Here is a 22,302-nt window from a genome sequence, read left to right on the forward strand (position 1 = left end):
TGCGGTTGTTGCTGGTGACAATAAGCAGTGTGATTTCCTGTTTGTGTACTGTGTTAGTTGCGTGTTTAGAACTCATTTTCAAGTGTTTTGATTAAGGAATAAACGAGTTGCGAGAATGTGTCTGATTGTTCCCTGGAGTACTGTGATCATTGAATGACTGAGGATTGTGGAAGTTGTAAGGTTGAAAGGGTGTGGACTTGTGGGAAATAGGAGAAGAATTTGAATAGGAGAGTAGGATTGGTGGAGCAAAAAAATAAAGAGTTGCGAGACTGCAAATGCTTTGGGGCCATTAGCCAGTGCTCAGGAGTGAGCTTGATAAATTTATGGATTAAAGAGAAGGAGTGTAGGATTTAGGAATTTTGTATTGGTTGTTCAGAGGCATGGGGAATAGCATAGCTCAAGATATGACAGAAGAAGAACGGAACCTATTGCAAATAACGGGCGGAAGACAGCTCGGGTAAAGTAGCTCCCCAGAAACAGGAATCACCAACATGGAGGAAATGATACTGTCCTGTCCCTTAAGGACAAAGACAAAGGACAAAGGACATTTATTGTCACATACACCAATTGGTGTAGTGAAATTTGAGTTTTAAGACAAATCAGGGAAGGCCAACAGATAGAGAAGGCTGCTCCTCAGTATCTCTACTCCATTGAAACTAACATCAAGGAAGAAGAGAAGATACCTACCCTAATACCCAAATTTAATATGATCCAGCTTTTGACACCAGTGAAGGAAAAGAGAAAGTAGCACCATCCAATCTTTCCTAAACACATACAACCTATGATGACTACTGAGGCGAGCTCTACTTTGAAGAACTGAATTTGAATTTGAAAATAGACATTCCTCTGTGGTTTGGGGCAAAACACCTACTTTGCGTCTAAATTATGATTATTAGAAATAAATAGATAAAAAATTGAATTTGGTCTCTAAATTGTATGGTAATGAATTGGAGGAGCTTTAAAGTTTGAGATTTGGAACCGACTTGTGAGATTTGGCTGCGGAGTATTTAAAGATTGATTATTAATTGGGTATTGTTATTGTCTCATCCCCAGACAGGCAGCCAAAGATGGGAAGGATTATTTAGAGAACATCAGGAAAGGATGGAATTTAGGTAGATATGGTAACATGGAAATTATTCAGGGAACATGAGCGTTGGAATTGGAAATAGTAAAAAGAGGAACTGTGAACAAAAATACTTCCCTTTAAGAGACCAGACTAGAAAATTACTCAGTGGTAAAAGGAAATTAGTTATGAGGAAGAACCCCAATGGACTGAGAGCCGAGCCAACATACTAAGGAAGAAGTACTGGAGGAGAAATGTATTGAATTAGAAGGAGGAATAACGAAATGGGTGCTGAGTTATCAATGTATTTGACTGGTGGATCTAAATTGTTTAACCCTTGATAGTAAAGCGACTTCTATTATCAAGGTGGAAATAAATTGTCCCTAGATTCTGCATTCTTAATTGGCTTTATGATAAAAATGACAGCATATGGAAATTGATTGATTAAATTTGAACAGCTGGAAATTCCACAGGAATTGGAATGGAATTGTTGACCACAAACCTGTGGAATGGGAAGGATGAGATGGACACTGAAATTTAAAAAAGTAAATTGAAGGCTGTGACTAATTTTGGTTAAATTGAAATATTTTTCATGGTTTGCTTTAAATAAGAGTCACGCCTGTAGGGAAATCTGGACTGAACCCAGCTGAAATTTATATGAGAAACCAACATCAGATACACATATTATCACATCATCGTATGGATACGGAGAGGGCTGATTAGTGTTGATCCGAGGATAGTAAAGAGTATATTATAGAGCAGAATAGTGATAGTGAAATCGAAAAGGGTTTGTGACAGAACAGAATTACAGAATTAAAATTGAGTAAAGGCTTCGGGGCTGCTAGGGCATTTGGATAATTTAAATGTGCCTTCTGCGGTAATGGGACAAGCTGCAGAATGGTGCCAGTTTATCTAGAACCTAGTTAAGAGCTGCAGGAAGAGAATGGAACATCTGCAGATTCTAACAATTAGGTGCAAATTGCATGGAACGGATTGGATGAATGCAAACCAGACATACACTTTGTAAATAATGTCGCAAAGCTTTACTTTGCTAGATTTTGATTGGATTAAGTATTGAGCAATGATGAAGCCGAGTTTTAGTTAAAAATATAAGAAGATATTAAATTGGTTTCTGGGCTAGCTTACAGCTTATATTTAGTGTCAAATTAGGCTTTCCTCAGGTTGCGGGGTGTGTGAGATAACATTGTCTCCCAAGTGAAGGAGCTAGAGAGATAGCTGGTCAAATCTTTGAAGTGAGATGCCATAAACCAATGTTTATGGGGAGGAGGCAATAAAGGAAGAGCAAAATAGCCAGTCACATCTTTGTAAACAAATGACCTATGTTTATGAGGGACCAAATGACAGAGGAAGCAGCGAAGAGAGCTAGGGTGGTCTATTTGGAGATAAGGCAAATGGACAATGTTTTTAGTATATCTTGTACCATGTAAAAAAAAAGGTTTGATGTGATGCATTCTGTGGAAACCTTTTCCAGTACTTCTGACCATGACTAATGTCTGTGGAATGTGATAAGGGGACAAAAAACCTATTTAAAGCAATGTAATTCTGTTGTTCAGGGAAGGTGACTGAGCACAGTCAAGTGTCTGTGTTGGTCACTTGACTGGAGTTCTCCCTCCCTTCCATCGGCCGATGTTAAGTAAAGTTTTGAACTGGTCTACGAAACAGTTTGTGTGGTGTCTGTTTATTAAGAAGCGAACCTGGTTTAGTAGTTAAGATAAGTAGCTTTTTCATTGGCGTAGTTATGCAGGCCTCGCTGGGACCACATCAACGGCTGACTGTGCAAGAGGTTGCGGAGGTTGCCGGGATTGGAAGGGAGATAACTGAGCTCTATCGGTCCCCTTGTAAGACCGACTCCCTAGAAACTCCCGGGAACATCTGTGATCCTTCATCAGAGGTTGAATTGGTTCCCTGCCGAGGTTCTTAGCAACAGACAAAGGTAAGACCAGTTGGGCTTTATATGGGTTTTTTTTTAAAGAAGGGATTGTGTATGTATTTTTAAGACAGAATTGTGTATTTTTAAGAAGGAATTGTGTATGTATTTTTAAGATGGAATTGTGTATATTTTTAAGAAGGACTTGAGCGGTTTCTCTTTCTCTATTTCTCTCTCTGTCTATCTCTCTTTGTTTTCTCTTTTTCTCTCTCTACTAAGGGCTCATCGGCCTCGTTGAGACATCCGTGATTTGTCGGGTTGAGATACGGGGGTTGAGGTGTGCGTCTGGCTTATTGAGACATCCGAAGCATTGTCGGATTAAGAAATAAGTGGCGTTGTATATTAAAGAACTAAGAAGTCTGCTAGGTTGAGAAACGGGGGTCCCGGTTCGCGGGTCTGCTTCGTTGAGACACCTGGGGCTTATTTTAAGAGTTAAGACGTCTGCCAGGTTGAGAAACGGGGGTCTTGGTTAGCAAGTCGGCTTCGTTGAGACACTTGGGTCGTATATTAAGGAATTAAAAAGTCAGCCAAATTGAGAAACTGGGGTCTCGAGTAGCGAGTCGGCCTGGTTGATATATTTGGAACAATTCGGAATTAAAAAGTCAGCCAAGTTGAGAAACTGGGGTCTCATTTAGTGGGTCGGCCTGGTTGATATATTTGGAACGATTCGGAATTAAGAAGTGTGTTTTCTCTCTCTTTCTTTCTATCTATCTATGGGGAATGCTCTGGATACCGGTCCAATATATGTGTTATTTGAATCCTATGTATAATAAGAAATTTAGAATGTTAAGTTACAAGTTGATCAAACGGTTAGGGGATGATGCCTGGCCAGTAGGGGGCACATGGTATGTTGAGACAATTAAATAAGCAGAGGTGTTGATATGGGAAAGGAAGACAGGAAAGAAATGGAAGAAAGGAATTAAAACATGGAAATCAGGAACAGAGGAGAGTAGAGTTCGAAGTTGGATGGATACTGCATGTAAGAAGAGGCTGTGTGCGTGCTTTTGGCGCTGTTTAGAGGGGGCAGGTTTAAAACGCGATTTTTACTGGGCTGTTGCAGTCGAAAATGTTCAGCCTAGTGAATCATTGACGGAGAATCGCTGGGGGACCCCGTCGCAAAGGGTGTTATTGGTTTTTATGGCCTTGTATGGTGGTTGTAGTAGTTTGGAGGTCATTCTCTAGATCCGCGACCTCTCGCAGTCCCAGGGTTTTATAAAGCAAACAAGTACCGGTATGTACTTTATGTTTACATTAAAAGGGGCTTCTTAAGAACCCTGTAAATAAAGTTTTCTATAGCGAGTAGCTCATTTTGGGCTTTTTATATCCCGCAGTATTTTTCTTCACAGGAACCCACTAGAAAGCCGATTTAAAATAGACTTTAATTTACAGCAATTGAACACTAAATTCCTTCCATTTGGCCTATAAATTGATGTAAATGAGATTTAAAAATCATGTTTTATTGTGAATTATTTGTGAATATAATTTGGACACTTGGGCTATTTAAAAATGTTAATCATTTATTAAGAAATAGATAGATGTTTAGATCTAGTAATTGAAGTTTGAAATTAGCTACAATTGGGTCACTAACTAATTATATGCTTTAATTTCAGGTCATCCAAGTAAGGTTATTTTATATTTGTTTCAGAATGGTTCAATCTAGGATAACTGGAAATTTCATTCAGTTCTCTTAATTTTTAAGAAGGTTATGGGCTTTTGACTGTCCATGATCACAGTTTTTTTGTTATGTCCATAGAAAATCAATAGGGAACAAGATGCTAATTTCCGAGTATGAAAATGGCCATAATATTTTTATTACTTGAGATATGAAAGTGAATTAGGTGTCAAATTAAACTTATTGTTATGCTTTATCTGATGGGATAAATTGCAGATTTGATTTTTTTTAAATCTCACAATTTTGTAACTTTGCTAGATAGAGTTAAGAAACAAGGATAGCACTAGGAAAGGATGGAAATTATTGCAACTAGAATGCCAGTGGGCAGAGGAACAAGAGAATAGAATTAAAAGACAGACAGGAGGTGAGAAACAAGTGATGGTTAGTAAAAATAAACCCAGTACTGGTAAATCCTCTGGAGGAGACTTCATGTCTGGCACGACAACCCTATTTGGTAATGAAGATGAGGAGTTAGATAATCTTGAGAGATGTCTACCAGTAGCAATGGCATCTTTACCTGGGACAGTTCCGTCAGTAACATCCCTATAACTTGAAGTTCTGACCTTACAAAGCTCTCCAGGATTGGGAGCACGGGAATCCCTTTCTGTGTGTAATTTGTTTAAGGCATTGATGCTACCAGAACAGCTGGTCATTATTAAATGTACTGCACACACTGGTGCTGGGGACCCTATAGCAAAAGGCAATAGGTTGCTGATAGTGTATCCAAGCAAGCAGCCTGTACATCCAAATGCGTGGTGACATCTGGTAAACAGATACTAGCAAATAGAACGGTCCTGCCAGATATGAGGGAGGTATGTACATTACAGAGGGACGCCTCTTGTATATAATAATAACTATGGAAACAAGTGGGCTGTGCCATTGATTCAGCACACCCCGCTTGGACAAGTTGGTGTATACGATACATTTTTACCCGTCTTACCCATGCTGGTAAGGAGGGAATGATAGGATAACAAAGGAAATGTGGTGACACCCGAAAATTTGATGAGGCACTGAAGCAGGCCTCTGAATGTAAAATTTGCCAACGAAATAATCCAGGCAAACCAATTAGGATACCGTCAGGGGTGACGCCAATGCCATAATGGTCGTTTGAATGCATACAGGTTGATTTTATTGAGATGCCAAGGGCCCAGTGTTATAAATATTGCGTATTGATTTTAGATTTATTTAGTAGGTGGAGTGAAGCTCTACCAACCACTATTAATAAGGAAAAATGTGCACATTTTAATATCTGACAGCAATTCACTGTACACACCACCCACAGGTATCTGGGATGGTGGAAAGAGTCAATGGGGATTGCAAAACAAAATTACCCAGGAGGTAAATCCTTTTTCTGACAAGCAACTATGTTATAAAAATTGGGGATGAAGGAAAATTCAATGGAGAAATGAGGATAGGATAGGGAGACTGAAAAGTCAAGGGGAGTCTGACTAATCATGATCTGGATCAATGTCCAATTAGGGTTAGGTAACCAGGATTTTGGTAAACAGAAGTCTTGTCAGAAAAAGGGAAAGTAAATTACAAAGAGACGTCTTTGAAGATGAAATATTATATACTGCTGGTAAAACAATGGTTTTGTATATGTACTGCTTGTAAAACAATGTTTTTTGTATGTGGAATGTGTGAAATTCGAAGCAATGAGCAAAGTTGTGTGTCACTTTTTAAGAAGTTGTCCTTTAAAATGCAAATCTACAAAGTTTATGGTGTGTCTGTTAAGAAACAGGCATGAATGGGGTGCGGAGCTATACTCGATGGATAAAATGTGTTTATAAATCTTTTGATTATATGATTATAAATCTTTTGAACCAAGTTTAAAAAAAAAGACTCATCCCGATTAAAGTGTTAAATGAGATTGGAAATGTCAAAATTACAGAGAAAAGTAAATGTATTATTGATTACTGATTCTGAATGAGTTCTTTTGGAAAAGATTGTTTTGATATGATAACAGAGGTTGTCTTTTAAAATGCAAATGAAGCAAGATTACTGTTTTTAAGCAAACAAAAAGATGTTGCTGTAGCATGTGCTGTGTGAGAGAAATGAAGGTAGATGAAAAAATTGTTTTATGACTTAAAAAAGGAGGTTTGAGGGAACTCACAATGAGGGATAAAAGGTGAGAAGATAAAGTAGATTGGGGAAGAGAACATATTTGGAGAATTGAATATTTAGGTGGGGAGAGCCTCTTCGGAGATAATCGGATTAAAGAATAAATTCACAGGGAAGTGTTAAGAAGGAACTGGAGATACTGAAGGATCAAAGGTAGACAAAAGTGCTGGTGAAACTAAGCTGGTGAACAAGATTTACAACTTTTTATTGCCCCTGGAGAGTGGGGGGAAGCCACTTACAGGCCCTGGGCAATTAACTAATTATGTATGGTCGGCAATTAACCCATGTCTTGCCAGATCTACATTCCCAGGTTGGAGGAGCTTTGCTGGGAGCCATAAAAGCTATACGATGACGGGGGTGCTGGGACAAGAAGAAATTGAAACTGTATTGAAAAGAACAACCAAGTGTTGCTAACAACATGAACTGCTGTAAAGATGAAAGATCATCGTCGCTGGATACATTTGATTGACTGTGAACAGTTTGTGGAAACAAGGACGATGGGCTATTGATGCTCCCTTTATTCTGGGGTGGCCCAGCCCACATGGACTGAACTTTCTTCAGAATGGCAAACTTGCAGACTAACCCACATTTAAAGGATGGTACACACCTCCTTTTAAACAAGATTGAAGTCAAACATGACAAGCGCAGCAAAGATACCCTGACTACAGACAGTAAGAGGTCTGCAAAGGCCAGTTAAATCTACCTGTTTTTGCCACAACCAAGGCACTGGTGTATTTTAAGGAAACAGTATATTTGTGACAGGGCATTGTTATGTTGCAAATGCCGTGCCACACAAGAGAAGCATGAACCAGTTACACCAGCACACAGGGAAATCCAAATGAAGCCGAATAAAGGCTGAGCAATTTTTATGATCCTTTTCCTGTCCTATGGTAGTATATTAGTGTCACGTCCGGGGGAGGTTGGTGGCCATTTAAAATGTTTGGAGGGACTTGTGAAACGATTGTCCACTATGAATTGATTGTGTTACTAGTGTACTATTAATTTGTCTGATGAGATGCTTATAGTCTTTCGTATGTACTCAGGAAGGACTGTAGTTATCAAAATTTTGATAAAAGGATGGAATGATGAAGCCGAGTTTTAGTTAAAAATATAAGAAGATATTAAATTGGTTTCTGGGCTAGCTTACAGCTTATATTTAGTGTCAAATTAGGCTTTCCTCAGGTTGCGGGGTGTGTGAGATAACATTGTCTCCCAAGTGAAGGAGCTAGAGAGATAGCTGGTCAAATCTTTGAAGTGAGATGCCATAAACCAATGTTTATGGGGAGGAGGCAATAAAGGAAGAGCGAAATAGCCAGTCACATCTTTGTAAACAAATGACCTATGTTTATGAGGGACCAAATGACAGAGGAAGCAGCGAAGAGAGCTAGGGTGGTCTATTTGGAGATAAGGCAAATGGACAATGTTTTTAGTATATCTTGTACCATGTAAAAAAAAAAGGTTTGATGTGATGCATTCTGTGGAAACCTTTTCCAGTACTTCTGACCATGACTAATGTCTGTGGAATGTGATAAGGGGACAAAAAACCTATTTAAAGCAATGTAATTCTGTTGTTCAGGGAAGGTGACTGAGCACAGTCAAGTGTCTGTGTTGGTCACTTGACTGGAGTTCTCCCTCCCTTCCATCGGCCGATGTTAAGTAAAGTTTTGAACTGGTCTACGAAACAGTTTGTGTGGTGTCTGTTTATTAAGAAGCGAACCTGGTTTAGTAGTTAAGATAAGTAGCTTTTTCACCTTGTCTGGGCACATGTGCAAGGCACATGTTGCATAATTCATCTGTTAAGTTGCACCTAGAAACCTCGTCAGATACATTGTATTAGTCACTGTATTATTGTGTTGGGGAAATGTCTATCATGGACTGCGTTAATCGACATCTGTTATTGGACTGTATAGAGACCATCCCCATGTGGTTCGGCCCCTCAAGGTTCAGGGACATAAAAGGCCACTCCCACGATATCCTATGTCGATCTTCTGGGAGAGCGCTTAGGACTGCATGATCTTCTGGAGTGTCTGCTTGAACGAGGCTAAGAGGGCTTGACCAGGCCAATACAAGGATCGAACCTGCGGTGGTTAGGTATAGTAGTGGGAACTGTTATTGTGTTTTTTCCAGAATAAAGTTTAGTTGCGCAAGTGCTTGACTCAGTGATTTTTCGCTGAAACTAGACTGGGGGGAATCTTAGAACAAGCTATTTACAAATCCTTGGAATTCATTGCCACAGAAGGCTGTGGAGTCCTAGTCATTGGGTATTTTTAAGGTAGAGATTGATAGATTTTTGATCAGTATGTGTGTCAAGGGTTATGTGGAGAAGGCGGGAGAATGGGATTGAGAAGAAAAGATATGCCATGATCTGCCATGATTGAATGGCAGAGTAGATTTGATGGGCTGAATAGCCTAATTCTGCTCCTATAACTTATGAACATGAACCTTTAGCTGAACATGTTTTTCCTTGGAATCTTTTTTAATTCCTACTTTCATCTTGTTTTAGATTTAAGATGAACAATGGAATCACTCAGATGGAACAATGAGTGATTCAGTTTCACCTTCATGAAACCAAACCAGGTTTTTCTGTGTTGTTCAAGCAAGAGTAAAGGATGGCCCTGCTGAGAATGAAATGGAGCAAGCTCTTGGATGGTGGGCAGGCTCTTGTGACCTGCACGCTAGAGGGCTGGCAGACGGCTGGGTCAAGGTAGAGGTCGGCTGAGTTGACGGAGAGTCCGTGTTGAGAAAACAACTGGACCAACACCAATTACATGTGATTGACCTGCACTAAAGAAGGGTCTTGACCTGAAACATCACCTATTCCTTATCTCCAGAGATGCTGCCTGACCACAGACTTACTCCAGCATTTTGTGTCTATCTTCAGTGTAAAGCAGCATCTGCAGTTGCTTTCTACATCAACACTAATCACATTGATTGACCAGCGCTGCCAAGGCCAGGACATGACAAGTGACTGGGCCTCCACTGTGCAGGAGAAACATTCACTGGACAATTACTTTGAGTCAGGCATTGTTTGGCCACTAAGCTTTGAAAATGTTTCATTTGTGTAATCATTTGATTGACTGGAAGTGAGATGTAAGGAGGAATAAACCTTCAGTAAAGTCAAGGAACAGAGAGCATTCTCACGACACCAACAGTTTGTCTGGTTTTCGCGTCCCTACCTTGTAGCCCCTGATGAACCTCTGAAAGAACGGGAAGAACACATTGGGAGGCATCTTTTTCATGTCTTCACCAAAATAGTCAACGACAGACTGGTATGCCTCCTGTGGGAGAAAGAGAGCAAACAAGATTAGTCGCAATGAGCAACACAAGGAATCGTGATTAACCCCACACTGGTGCAGAGGGAGGACTTAATTAACTTTTTATACTAGGGTTCGGATCTAAATTAAAATGATTTGTGAATACCAGTTTTCCACTGGGATTTGAAACACTGGCCAAACCTGTGACCTTTGGGTGGCACAGTGGCGCAGCGGTAGAGTTGCTGTCTTACAGCCCCAGAGACACGGGTTCGATCCTGACCATGGGTGCTATTTGTATAGTTTGTACGTTCTCTCCGTGACCTGCCTGGGTTTTCTCCTAGATCTTTGGCATCCTCCCACACCATATAACCATATATAACCATATAACAATTACAGCACGGAAACAGGCCATCTCGGTCGATCTAGTCCGTGCCGAACACGTATGCTCCCCTAGTCCCATATACCTGCGCTCAGACCATAACTTCCGGTGGGCGGCGCGACTCTCGTCAGCAGCGGCCTCTGCAGTCTTTATTATTTTCTGTCTATGTTTTTATGTAGTTTTTGTTATTTTATGTTGGGGTGTGTGTGTGGGGGGATGGGGGTGGGGTGGGAGGGAGGGGGAAACTTTTAAATCTCTCCCTGCACGGGAGACCCGACCTTTTCTCGTCGGGTCTCCGTTATCGTTGGGGCTGCAATGAGGAGCGGCCTCCAACAGGAAGAGACCGGGGACTCTGGTGCCGACGACTCACCTCACCGTCGCGGAGCTGGCCGAGTCCGGAGCGGGTGGAGCGGTGGAGGAGCGCTGCTGCTGCTGCTGCTGCGGCCCGACCGGAGAGTCGGAGGCTTCACTGCGGGTCTGGCGGAATCCCGCGGGTCCCTGGAGGGAGACCGCTTTTTCAGGGCTCTCGCAACGGCGACTTCCCCCGCCCGAGTTGCGGGGTCGAAGAGCTCCTGGAGCGGGGCCTGACATCACCGCCCCGCGCGGCTTGGAATGGCCGCGGAACTCTGCGAGCGCACGCCGGGGGCTCTAACACCAAGACCCGGTGTGCGACCTCGCACCACCCGGCGTGGCTTTAATGGCCGCGGGACAATCGCCATCGCCAGCCGGGGGCTTTGACTTTGACTCTGACATCGGGGGGGGGGGGGGGGGGGGGGGGGGGGAGGTGAGGGTGCAGTGGAGAGATAAGTTTTTTTTTTTGGCCTTCCGTCACAGCAATGTGATGGATGTTTATGTAAATTGTGTTGTGTCTTGGGTCTATTTGTTTGTAATGTATGGCTGCAGAAACGGCATTTCGTTTGAACCTCAAGGGGTCCAAATGACAATTAAATGTATCTTGTATCTTGCATCTTGTATAACCCTCCATTCCTTTCCCGTCCATATAACTATCCAATTTATTTTTAAATGATAAAAACGAACCTGCCTCCACCACCTTCACTAGAAGCTCATTCCACACAGCCACCACTCTCTGAGTAAAGAAGTTCCCCCTCATGTTACCCCTAAACTTCTGTCCCTTAATTCTCAAGTCATGTCCCCTTGTTTGAATCTTCCCTACTCTTAGTGGGAAAAGCTTATCCACGTCAACTCTGTCTATCCCTCTCATCATTTTAAAGACCTCTATCAAGTCCCCCCTTAACCTTCTGCACTCCAAAGAATAAAGCCCTAACTTGTTCAACCTTTCTCTGTAACTTAGTTGCTGAAACCCAGGCAACATTCTAGTAAACTCAGTGCCTGTGCTGCGCAGCTGACAGACGTCTGGACTGACATCTTCAACCTGTCACTTGCCCAAGCAGTTGTCCCCACTTGCCTTAAAGCCACCTCCATCGTGCCAGTGCCAAAACACTCCACTGCGGCAAGCCTCAACGACTTCCGCCCAGTTGCACTTACCCCCATCATCACCAAGTGCTTCGAGAGGCTGGTCCTGGCACACCTCAAAAGCTGCCTACCCCCCACACTGGATCCCTATCAGTTTGCCTACCGCAAGAACAGGAGTACGGAGGATGCCATCTCAACGGCACTTCACTCCGCCCTCTCCCACCTTGACAACAGAGACACTTATGTAAGAATGCTGTTCATCGATTACAGCTCAGCATTCAACACCATTATTCCTTCAAAACTGATCACCAAACTCGGTAACCTGGGCATCGACCCCTCCCTCTGCAACTGGATACTGGACTTTCTAACCAACAGACCCCAGTCTGTGAGGTTAGACAAGCACACCTCTTCAACCCTCACCCTGAACACCGGCGTTCCTCAGGGCTGTGTGCTGAGCCCCCTCCTCTACTCCCTCTTCACCTATGACTGCACACCTGTACATGGTACTAACACCATCATCAAGTATGCAGATGATACAACGGTGATTGGCCTCATCAGCAACAACGATGAGCTGGCCTACAGGGAGGAGGTCCAGCACTTAGCAGCATGGTGCGCTGACAACAACCTGGCCCTTAACTCCAAGAAGACCAAGGAGCTCATTGTAGACTTCAGGAAGTCCAGAGGCGGCACGCACACCCCCATCCACATTAACGGGACGGAGGTGGAACGTGTTTCTAGCTTCAGGTTCCTGGGAGTCAACATCTCCGATGACCTCTCTTGGACCCACAATACCTCTACTCTGATCAAGAAGGCTCATCAGCGTCTCTTCTTCCTGAGGAGACTGAAGAAGGTCCATCTGTCTCCTCAGATCCTGGTGAACTTCTACCGCTGCACCATCGAGAGCATCCTTACCAACTGCATCACAGTATGGTATGGCAACTGCTCTGTCTCCGACCGGAAGGCACTGCAGAGGGTGGTGAAAATTGCCCAACGCATCACCGGTTCCACGCTCCCCTCCATTGAGTCTGTCCAAAGCAAGCGCTGTCTGCGGAGGGCGCTCAGCATCGCCAAGGACTGCTCTCACCCCAACCATGGACTGTTTACCCTCCTACCATCCGGGAGGCGCTACAGGTCTCTCCGTTGCCGAACCAGCAGGTCGAGGATCAGCTTCTTTCCGGCGGCTGTCACTCTACTAAACAACGTACCTCGGTGACTGCCAATCACCCCCCCCCGGACACTTATTATTTATTTTTTATTCAAATCGTTTGCTATGTCGCTCTTCAAGGGAGATGCTAAATGCATTTCGTTGCCTCTGTACTGTACACTGACAATGACAATTAAAATTGAATCTGAATCTGATCTAAATCTCCTCTGTACTCTCTCTATTTTGGTGGCAGCCTTCCTATAATTAGGCGACCAAAATTGTACACCATACTCCAGAATTGGCCTCACCAATGCCTTGTACAATTTTAACATTACATCCCAACTTCTATACACAATGCTCTGATTTATAAAGGCCAGCACACCAAAAGCTTTCTTTACCACCCTAGCTACATTAGATTCCACTTTCAGGGAACTGTGCACAGTTATTCCCAGATCCCTCTGTTCACCTGCATTCTTCAATTCCCTACCATTTACCATGTACGTCCTATTTTGATTTGTCCTGCCAAGATGTAGCACCTCACACTTATCAGCATTAAACTCCATCTGCCATCTTTCAGCCCACTCTTCCAACTGGCATAAATCTCTCTGTAAACTTTGAAAATCTACTTCATTATCCACAACCCCCCCTATCTTAGTATCATCTGCATACTTACTAATCCAATTTACCACACCATCATCCAGATCATTGATGTACATGACAAACAAGTGGACCCAACACAGATCCCTGTGGCACCCCACTAGTCACTGGCCTCCAACCTGATAAACAACCATCCACCATTACCCTCTGGCATCTCCCATTCAGCCACTGTTGAATCCATCTTGCTACTCCACCATTAATACCCAACAATTGAACCTTCTTAACCAACCTTCCGTGAGAAACCTTGTCAAAGGCCTTACTGAAGTCCATATATACAACATCCACTGCTTTACCCTCATCAATTTCCCGAGTAACCTCTTCAAAAAATTCAAGAAGATTAGTCAAACATGACCTTCCAGGCACAAATCCATGTTGACTGTTCCTAATCAGACCCTGTTTATCCAGATGCTTATATATATATTATCTCTAAGTATTCTATCCATTAATTTGCCACCACTGACATCAAACTAACAGGTCTATAATTGCTAGGTTTACTCTTAGACCCCTTTAAACAATGGAATAGCATGCACAGTACGCCAATCCTCCGGCACCATTCCCGTTTCTAATGACATTTGAAATATTTCTGTCATAGCCCTGCTATTTCTACACTAACTTCCCTCAATGTCCTATGGAATATCCTGTCCGGACCTGGTGACTTATCCACTTTTATATTTCTCAAAAGTGTCAGTACTACCTCGTCTTTGAATCTCATAATTTCCATAGCTACTCTACTTGTTTCCCTTACCTCACATAATTCAATATCCTTCTCCTTGGTGAATACCGAAGAAAATAAATTGTTCAATATCTCTCCCATCTCTTTTGGCTCTGCAGATAGCTGTCCACTGCGACTCTCTAATGGACCAATTGTATCCCTCGTTATCCTTTTGCTCTTAATATAGCTGTAGAAACCCTTTGGATTTACTTTCACCTTACTTGCCAAAGCAACCTCATATCTTCTTTTAGCTTTTCTAATTTCTTTCTTAAGATTCTTTTTACATTCTTTATACCCCTCAAGCACCTCATTTACTCCATGCTGCCTATAATTATTGCAGATCGCTCTCTTTTTCCAAACCAAGTGTCCAATTTCCCTTGAAAACCATGGCTCTTTCCAATTTTTACTATTTCCTTTCAACCGAACAGGGACATAATGATTCTGTACTCTTAAAAATTCACCTTTAAATGTCCTCCATTTCTCTTCCACATCTTTCCCAGAAAACAAACTGTCCCAATTTACTCCTTTTAAATCCTTTCGCATCTCCTCAAAGTTAGCCTTTCTCCAATCAAAGTTAGCCTTTCTCACACTCCAAAGACATACAGGTTTGTAGGTTAAATGGCTTTGGTAAAATTGTAAATTGTCCCTAGTGTGTGTAGGATGGAGTTAGTGTGCGGGGATTGTATATCGGTGTGGACTCGGTGGGCTGAAGGGCCTTTTTCCACGCTGTATCTCCAAACTAAACTGAACTATCCTTTGCCCCTAGGAAGAAGCAGTGCTGAATTTATTCAGGAGACTTGCCACATCCAAGTAACACCGACCTGACCTGACCTGAGCCCGTACAGTCTTTCTGTTAATGCTGCTGGCTCACAGTGCTGGAAGCCCGTCCCTAACGTCATTGTCCCCGACACCGTTGGCCAAACCACCACACCCACTGCCTGTAGGGGCAACATATTCACCCTCACTCTAGTCATCCCACTAGTTCAACTATTCGCATCCATGTATCCATTCATTAGCACATCTTCCCCAGCCAACAATGGGCCATTATGGGCTCCACCCTTTCAAGATTATCTGTTACCGACCCTGATTTGTTCCGGCCTTTACCTACCTCTAGCTTCCCTCTGACACAAAACGTCATCTATTCCTTTTTCTCTAGAGATGCTGCCTGACCTGTTGAGTTGTTCCAGCACTTTGTGGCTGACTTAAGTATGTTGTGTGCCAAATTTGTGCTCAGGCAGGGGAGGGCAACAGTTCAAACCCATTGCCCCAGATTGTGGTGCTTCCTATATCCAGCATTCATCCAGCATTATAACATGCCCATCGACCCAACTAAACCATGCCGACCAAAATGACCCATCTACACTAGTCCCCCCTACCCGTGTTTCCCATATCCATCCAAACCATTCCTATCCACGTTCCTGTCCAAATGTCTTATAAATGTTGTAGCAGTATCTGCCTCAACTACCTCCTCTGGCAGCTTGTTCCATAAACCCACCCCCTCTGTGTGAACCATTGATGGATAAATAAATGGCAATGGCATTGGTGATGGACTGGGCCCATGTACAGAGCAGGTGTAGGGCAGACTGGGCCCATGTACAGAGCAGGTGTAGGGCTGACTGGACCCATGTAGGATCCATGCAGGAAAAATGTTCCCAATATGGGGCGAGTCCAGAACCAGGGGCCACAGTCTTAGAATAAAGGGGAAGTCTTTAAAGGGGAATAAAGGGGATTGCTCCCGATGTTGGGGAAGTCCAGGACAAGGGGTCACAGCTTAAGGATAAGGGGGAAATCCTTTAAAACCGAGATGAGAAGTACTTTTTTCACACAGAGAGTGGTGAATCTCTGGAACTCTCTGCCACAGAGGGTAGTCGAGGCCAGTTCATTGGCTATATTTAAGAGGGAGTTAGATGTGGCCCTTGTGGCTAAGGGGATCAGAGGGTATGGAGAGAAGGCAGGTACGGGATACTGAGTTGGATGATCAGCCATGATCATATTGAATGGCGGTGCAGGCTCGAAGGGCCGAATGGCCTACTCCTGCACCTAATTTCTATGTTTCTATGTTTCTATGTACTGTATAGTGTGTAGAGAGCAGGTGTAGGGCAGACTGGGCCCATGTAGAGCAGGTGTAGGGCAGACTGGAGCCATGTACAGAGCAGGTGTAGAGAGCAGGTGTAGGGCAGACTGGAGCCATGTACAGAGCAGGTGGAGAGAGCAGGTGTAGGGCAGACTGGAGCCATGTAGAGCAGGTGTAGGGCAGAATGGAGTTGTGTAAAGAGCATGTGTAGAGCCATGGACAGAGCATGTGTATAAAGGTCAGATGTTCTGTTGCAAGGAGCAGTGTAGAACAACACAGCAATGTAACGGTTGTGCAGCCACTGAGTGCCTTGGTGAGATCTGAATTTGATCTGCATGGCTATAGATGCAGAGAACTGCACGTGCTGGTTTACCAAAAAACACACTATGTGCTGGAGTACCTCAGCAGGTCAGGCAGCAACTCTGAAGGACATGGATAGGTGACTTTTGGGTTGGAATCCTTCTGCAGATCTCAGCGTTGTTGGCCCAACAATGTGCTTCTAGCTGGCGTAAGATCTGAAGGATAGCCAGCTATTTTGCTCCTGTACATGTAATAACGGCACATTTGGATAGCAGTAAAAGGATTGGTCCAAGTCAGCATGGATTTCTGAAGGGGAAATCCTGCTTGACTAATCTTCTGGAATGTTTTGAGGAGGTGACGTAAAATGGATGAAGGAGAGCCAGTGGATGTAGTGTATCTGGACTTTCAGAAAACCTTTGATACGGTCCCACACAGGGGATTAGTGGGCAAAATTAGAGCACATGGTATTGGGGGTAGGGGATTGACATGGATAGAGAATTAGTTGGCAGACAGGAAGCAAAGAGTAGGAATAAACGGGTTCCTGTCAGAATGGCAGGTAGTGGCGAGCGGAGTGCCTCAAGGCTCGGTGCTGGAGCCGTAACTATTAACAATATATATTAATGATTTAGATGATGGAATTAAAAGTAACACTAGCAAATTTGCGGATGTCACATAGCTGGGTGGCAGTGTGAGCTGTGTGAGCTGCAAAGACGATGCTAGGAGGTTGCAGGATGACTTGGACAGGTTGAGTGAGTGGGGAGATGCATGGCAAATGCAATATAATGTAGATAAATGTGAGGTTATCCACTTTGGCGGCAAGAACAAGGGGGCAGATTATTATCTCAATGGTGTCAGATTAGGAAAATGGGAAGTGCAACAAGATCTGGGTGTCCTTGTACACCAGTCACTGAAAGTAAATATGCAGGTACAGCAGGCAGTGAAGAAAGCTAATGGCATGTTGGCCTTCATAACAACAGAATTTGAGTATAGGAGTAAAGAGGTCCTTCTGCAGTTGTACACATGGGCCGCAAAATGTTTTTGAAAGTGGGGGGGGCTGAGTGATCACTAATCACCGGCCCCGGAGGGAAGGTGTGGGAGGGTGGCACAGCTATTCTTTTTTGTTGTTGCTCGACCTCCAAAAACTGTGGGATAATACAGGCCATCCCCAACTCAGGGCCCTGGTGAGACAGCACCTGCAGTATTGTGTGCAATTTTGTTCTCCTAATTTGAGGAAGGAAGTTCTTGCTATTGAGGGAGTACGGAGTAGGTTCACCAGGTTAATTCCCGGGATTGCAGGACTGACATATAATGAAAGAATGGGTTGACTGGGCTTGTATTCACTGAAATTTAGAAGGATGAGAGGGCATCTGAAAGAAACATAAAATTCATAAGGGATTGGCCAGGCTAGATGCAGGAAAAATGTTCCCCATGTTGGGGTAGTCCAGAACCAGGGCTCGCAGTTTAAGAATAAGGAGTAGGCCATTTAGGACTGAGATGAGGAAAAACCTTTTCACACAGAGAGTTGTGAATGTGTGCAATTCTCTGCCACTGAAGGCAGTGGAGGCCAATTCAATGGATGTTTTCAAGAGAGAGTTAGATTTAGCTCTTACAGCTAAAGGAATCAAGGGATATGGGTAAAAAGCAGGAACGGGTACTGATTTTAGATGATCAGCCATAATCATAATGAATAGCTATGCTGGCTCGAAGGGCTGAATGGCCTACTCCTGCACCTACTATTGAGCCTGACCTCCACACGATCTCTGCACATGACCTCCATACCTGACCTTCACACCCTTTCAATGAGGTCAAAGGCAACTGGCAATCCCCTGGTTCACTATTCATGGTTATTGAACCTTGACCATGCCAGGGATTAAACCTGGGACTGGCCGGCAGGTTTGAGTCATGGTTCAGAGTTTGAAGGCCTCTCCTGAGGGTGCTGCCTGACACGCACCTGTGCAGTTTTGCTGTCCTTCAGCAAGCTGTCCACTTTCTCAGAATTGTCGCTGAGGAAATCCTTCAGGATTGTGCTGGTGTCCTGGATCATGAAGGTCTTGCGGATGAGCTCCAAGCCCTGCTGTAACGAGCGCACATCCTGTACAACACTCTCCAACGACACTGCGATAGACACACCACAAGAGAACACTGCATCAGAAATTGTGCATGTTTTAACCATTAAATATTCCTGTAACAACACTTGGTACAAGCCCTGGGGCTTGGAAACAAGGACAAAGTGCACTGATTCAACCCGGTGGCTGGATGCAGTTGCTACCAACACTAGGCACATCTTCCCATCTCCACCCCTTTCCGTCGTCCGCAGAGGCCGTTCCCTCCGCAACTCCCTGGTTAACTCATCTCTTCCCACCCAAACCACCACCTTCCCCTGGATCTCCTGATTGCATGGACTATCCACGTACTGTTTCTGGAAACTTTCTTGGGTACATCTGACACATTCTATCACATTTGCACTGAGCTTGTCACAGTCAATATTGGGGAAGTTATAGTTGCATAGGTGTTTTTTAATCCTTTGCATAACTTCCTGTGTTCACTGCAAGACCACATCCCTTGTCCTACCCATGTGATTTGTGCCAACATACACAATGACCTCTGGCTGCACTCTGTGCCCCGTGAGAATGTCAAACAGCCACTCCGAGGCATCTTGGACCCTGGACCCAGGCACCACATCATCCTGGAGTCTCCATTGCTGCCACACAATCTGCCCCTTTAACCAATAAATCTCCTGTCACTATCGCTCTGCCTGCCTTTGTTGAGGCAGGTACAAAAACAACATCTAACTCCATTTGGACAGGAGCATGGATAGGTTTAAAGGAATATGGGCCAAACGAGGGCAGGTGGGATGAGTGTAGATGGGACATGTTGGCTGGTGTTTAGATGAGACATCTTGGTTGGCAAGAACAAGTTGGGCCTAAGGGCCTGTTTCATGCTGTATGACTCAACCTGTGGTTTATTTTAAAATTTCACATTTATTTTGCGCCAACATAGCCTAAACGCTATTCCCGGAGTCAGTACGGTCAAATCACTGCCCCCTGGTGTCAACTAATCGCTGTTTTTCCCTGGGTATAACCTAATTAGTGCTTCCCTCCGGTTACCTGATGTAACCTGATCAATAACCATATAACAACCATATAACAATTACAGCACGGAAACAGGCCATCTCGGCCCTACAAGTCCGTGCCGAACAACTTTTTTTCCCTTAGTCCCACCCGCCTGCACTCATACCATAACCCTCCATTCCCTTCTCATCCATATGCCTATCCAATTTATTTTTAAATGACACCACGAACCTGCCTCCACCACTTCCATTGGAAGTTCATTCCACACCGCTACCACTCTCTAAGAAGTTCCCCCTCATGTTACCCCTAAACTTCTGTCCCTTAATTCTGAAGTCATGTCCTCTTGTTTGAATCTTCCCTATTCTCAAAGGGAAAAGCTTGTCCACATCAACTCTGTCTATCCCTCTCATCATTTTAAAGACCTCTATCAAGTCCCCCCTTAACCTTTTGCACTCCAGAGAATAAAGACCTAACTTATTCAACCTATCTCTGTAACTTAGTTGTTGAAACCCAGGCAACATTCTAGTAAATCTCCTCTGTACTCTCTCTATTTTGTTGACATCCTTCCTATAATTGGGCGACCAAAATTGTACACCATACTCCAGATTTGGTCTCACCAATGCCTTGTACAATTTTAACATTACATCCCAGCTTCTATACTCAATGCTCTGATTTATAAAGGCTAGCATACCAAAAGCTTTCTTTGCCACCCTATCTATATGAGATTCCACCTTCAAGGAACTATGCATGGTTATTCCCAGATCCCTCTGTTCAACTGTATTCTTCAATTCCCTACCATTTACCATGTACGTCCTATTTTGATTTGTCCTGCCAAGGTGTAGCACCTCACATTTATCAGCATTAAACTCCATCTGCCATCTTTCCGCCCATTTTTCCAAATGGCCTAAATCACTCTGTAGCCTTTGGAAATCCTCTTCATTATCCACAACACCCCCAATCTTGGTATCATCTGCATACTTACTAATCCAATTTACCACACCTTCATCCAGATCATTGATGTACATGACAAACAACAAAGGACCCAACATCAATGCTCCCCATTGATGGGGAGTAACCTCATTACTGCTCCCCCTATTGAAAACCTGTCCCCCTATCATGAAGCAGCAAACACAATTAATATTCTTCTCAGTTCATACTCAGCTTTAATACCTGCAGCAGCTTTGTCCACAAATAGCAGCTCTGCATGAAAGGCATTGAGATCAGGATAATTTTTCTGGATGATATCCACAATGTAGTTCATTAGAGTCTGTTTCCTGTCGGTTGATTTGGTTTCAAGGAGCTATGGATGAATATAGAGCGATTAATATTATCACAGAAGTGTTGGCTCGTTTATTACACACAGCCACAAGATTACATAATAATAAACGATGCACATCCTGTAATAATCTGTACAATCTCAAACATATCTACAAATTACAACCCATCTCCAGGACATTGGCATTTTAGAAGCGACACCGCCAAATCAACTCAGCACAAGCTTTAGCCTAATTTAGATTAGTTTGGAGATACAGCACAGAAATGGGCCCATGAGTCTACGCCGACCAGCAATCCCCGCACTCATGAGTCCTACACCCACTAGGGACAATTTACAATTATACCAAGTCAATTAACCTACAAACCTGTACGTCTTTGGAGTATGGGAGGAAGCCGGAGATCCCGCCGAAAACCCACGCAGGTCATGGGGAGAACGTACAAACTCTGTACAGACAGCACCCCTAGTCAGGATCAGAGTCGGGTCTCTGGTGCTGTAAGGCAGCAACTACTGCTGCACCACTATGCCTGTTGGTCTAACACCAGACTACAGGAATGGCATGTCCCTATCCTGGGTTTGACAGAGTCATCCCCAGGCACCGTGCACTGTTGCGTAAGCCCAAGAAACATTAAATCAATAGTACATCATCACTGTCCTCGGATGAGACCATGCAGAAGATCTTTTACGGGTCCCAAATTATACTGGGCTAATTATTAAACTTGTTCAATGTTTCACTGGCAGTGACTTTTCTCAAACACTTACCAAGTCAAGGCTCTGCAGCCGGAAGCCATAAACACCTCCTTTCTTACTGCTATTCATGTAGTTTCCAAATGCCAAAATGATCTGCAGGCAAGAAAAGATTGACCAAGCTTGGCAGCAATTATATTTAACAAATCATCATTCATCACCGATTAGCTATTTTATCTGGCACCAATATCACAAATTTAGCAGCAACTTAAATGTTAACGCAGACAAAGGCAGATTTGACAATGTTAAATGCTTTCACATTGGCAATCTGACCGGAACCCAGACTATTAATTGAAATTAATTCAAGAAAATAGGAGAAGAGAAAATAAAACATTTGTATCGGGTAAATTTAAAGCAAAGCATCTAATTTAGGCACAGCAACTAGTTTGCAAAGGTGTCACACATCGGCAATTCACCCGGAATTGGGTAAATCACCACAAAATTATGTGACAT

The 22,302-nt window shown here is 43.5% G+C and overlaps 1 protein-coding gene across 1 annotated transcript in view; it reads right to left on the reverse strand.

The window, feature by feature from the left end:
* LOC129710407 (formin-like protein 1) overlaps window positions 1-22,302 on the reverse strand; it is a 265,388-nt gene that overhangs the window by 26,036 nt on the left and 217,050 nt on the right. The window contains exons 21-24 of the mRNA XM_055657387.1: window positions 21,865-21,945; window positions 21,000-21,129; window positions 18,710-18,873; window positions 9,981-10,082 (exon numbers count right to left, since the gene is read on the reverse strand). Of these exons, the coding sequence (XP_055513362.1) occupies window positions 9,981-10,082; window positions 18,710-18,873; window positions 21,000-21,129; window positions 21,865-21,945 (477 nt within the window). The remainder of the gene's footprint in view (window positions 1-9,980; window positions 10,083-18,709; window positions 18,874-20,999; window positions 21,130-21,864; window positions 21,946-22,302) is intronic.

Source organism: Leucoraja erinacea, chromosome 27 (genome assembly GCF_028641065.1).
Source record: "Leucoraja erinacea ecotype New England chromosome 27, Leri_hhj_1, whole genome shotgun sequence".
Taxonomy (NCBI): Eukaryota; Metazoa; Chordata; class Chondrichthyes; order Rajiformes; family Rajidae; genus Leucoraja; species Leucoraja erinaceus.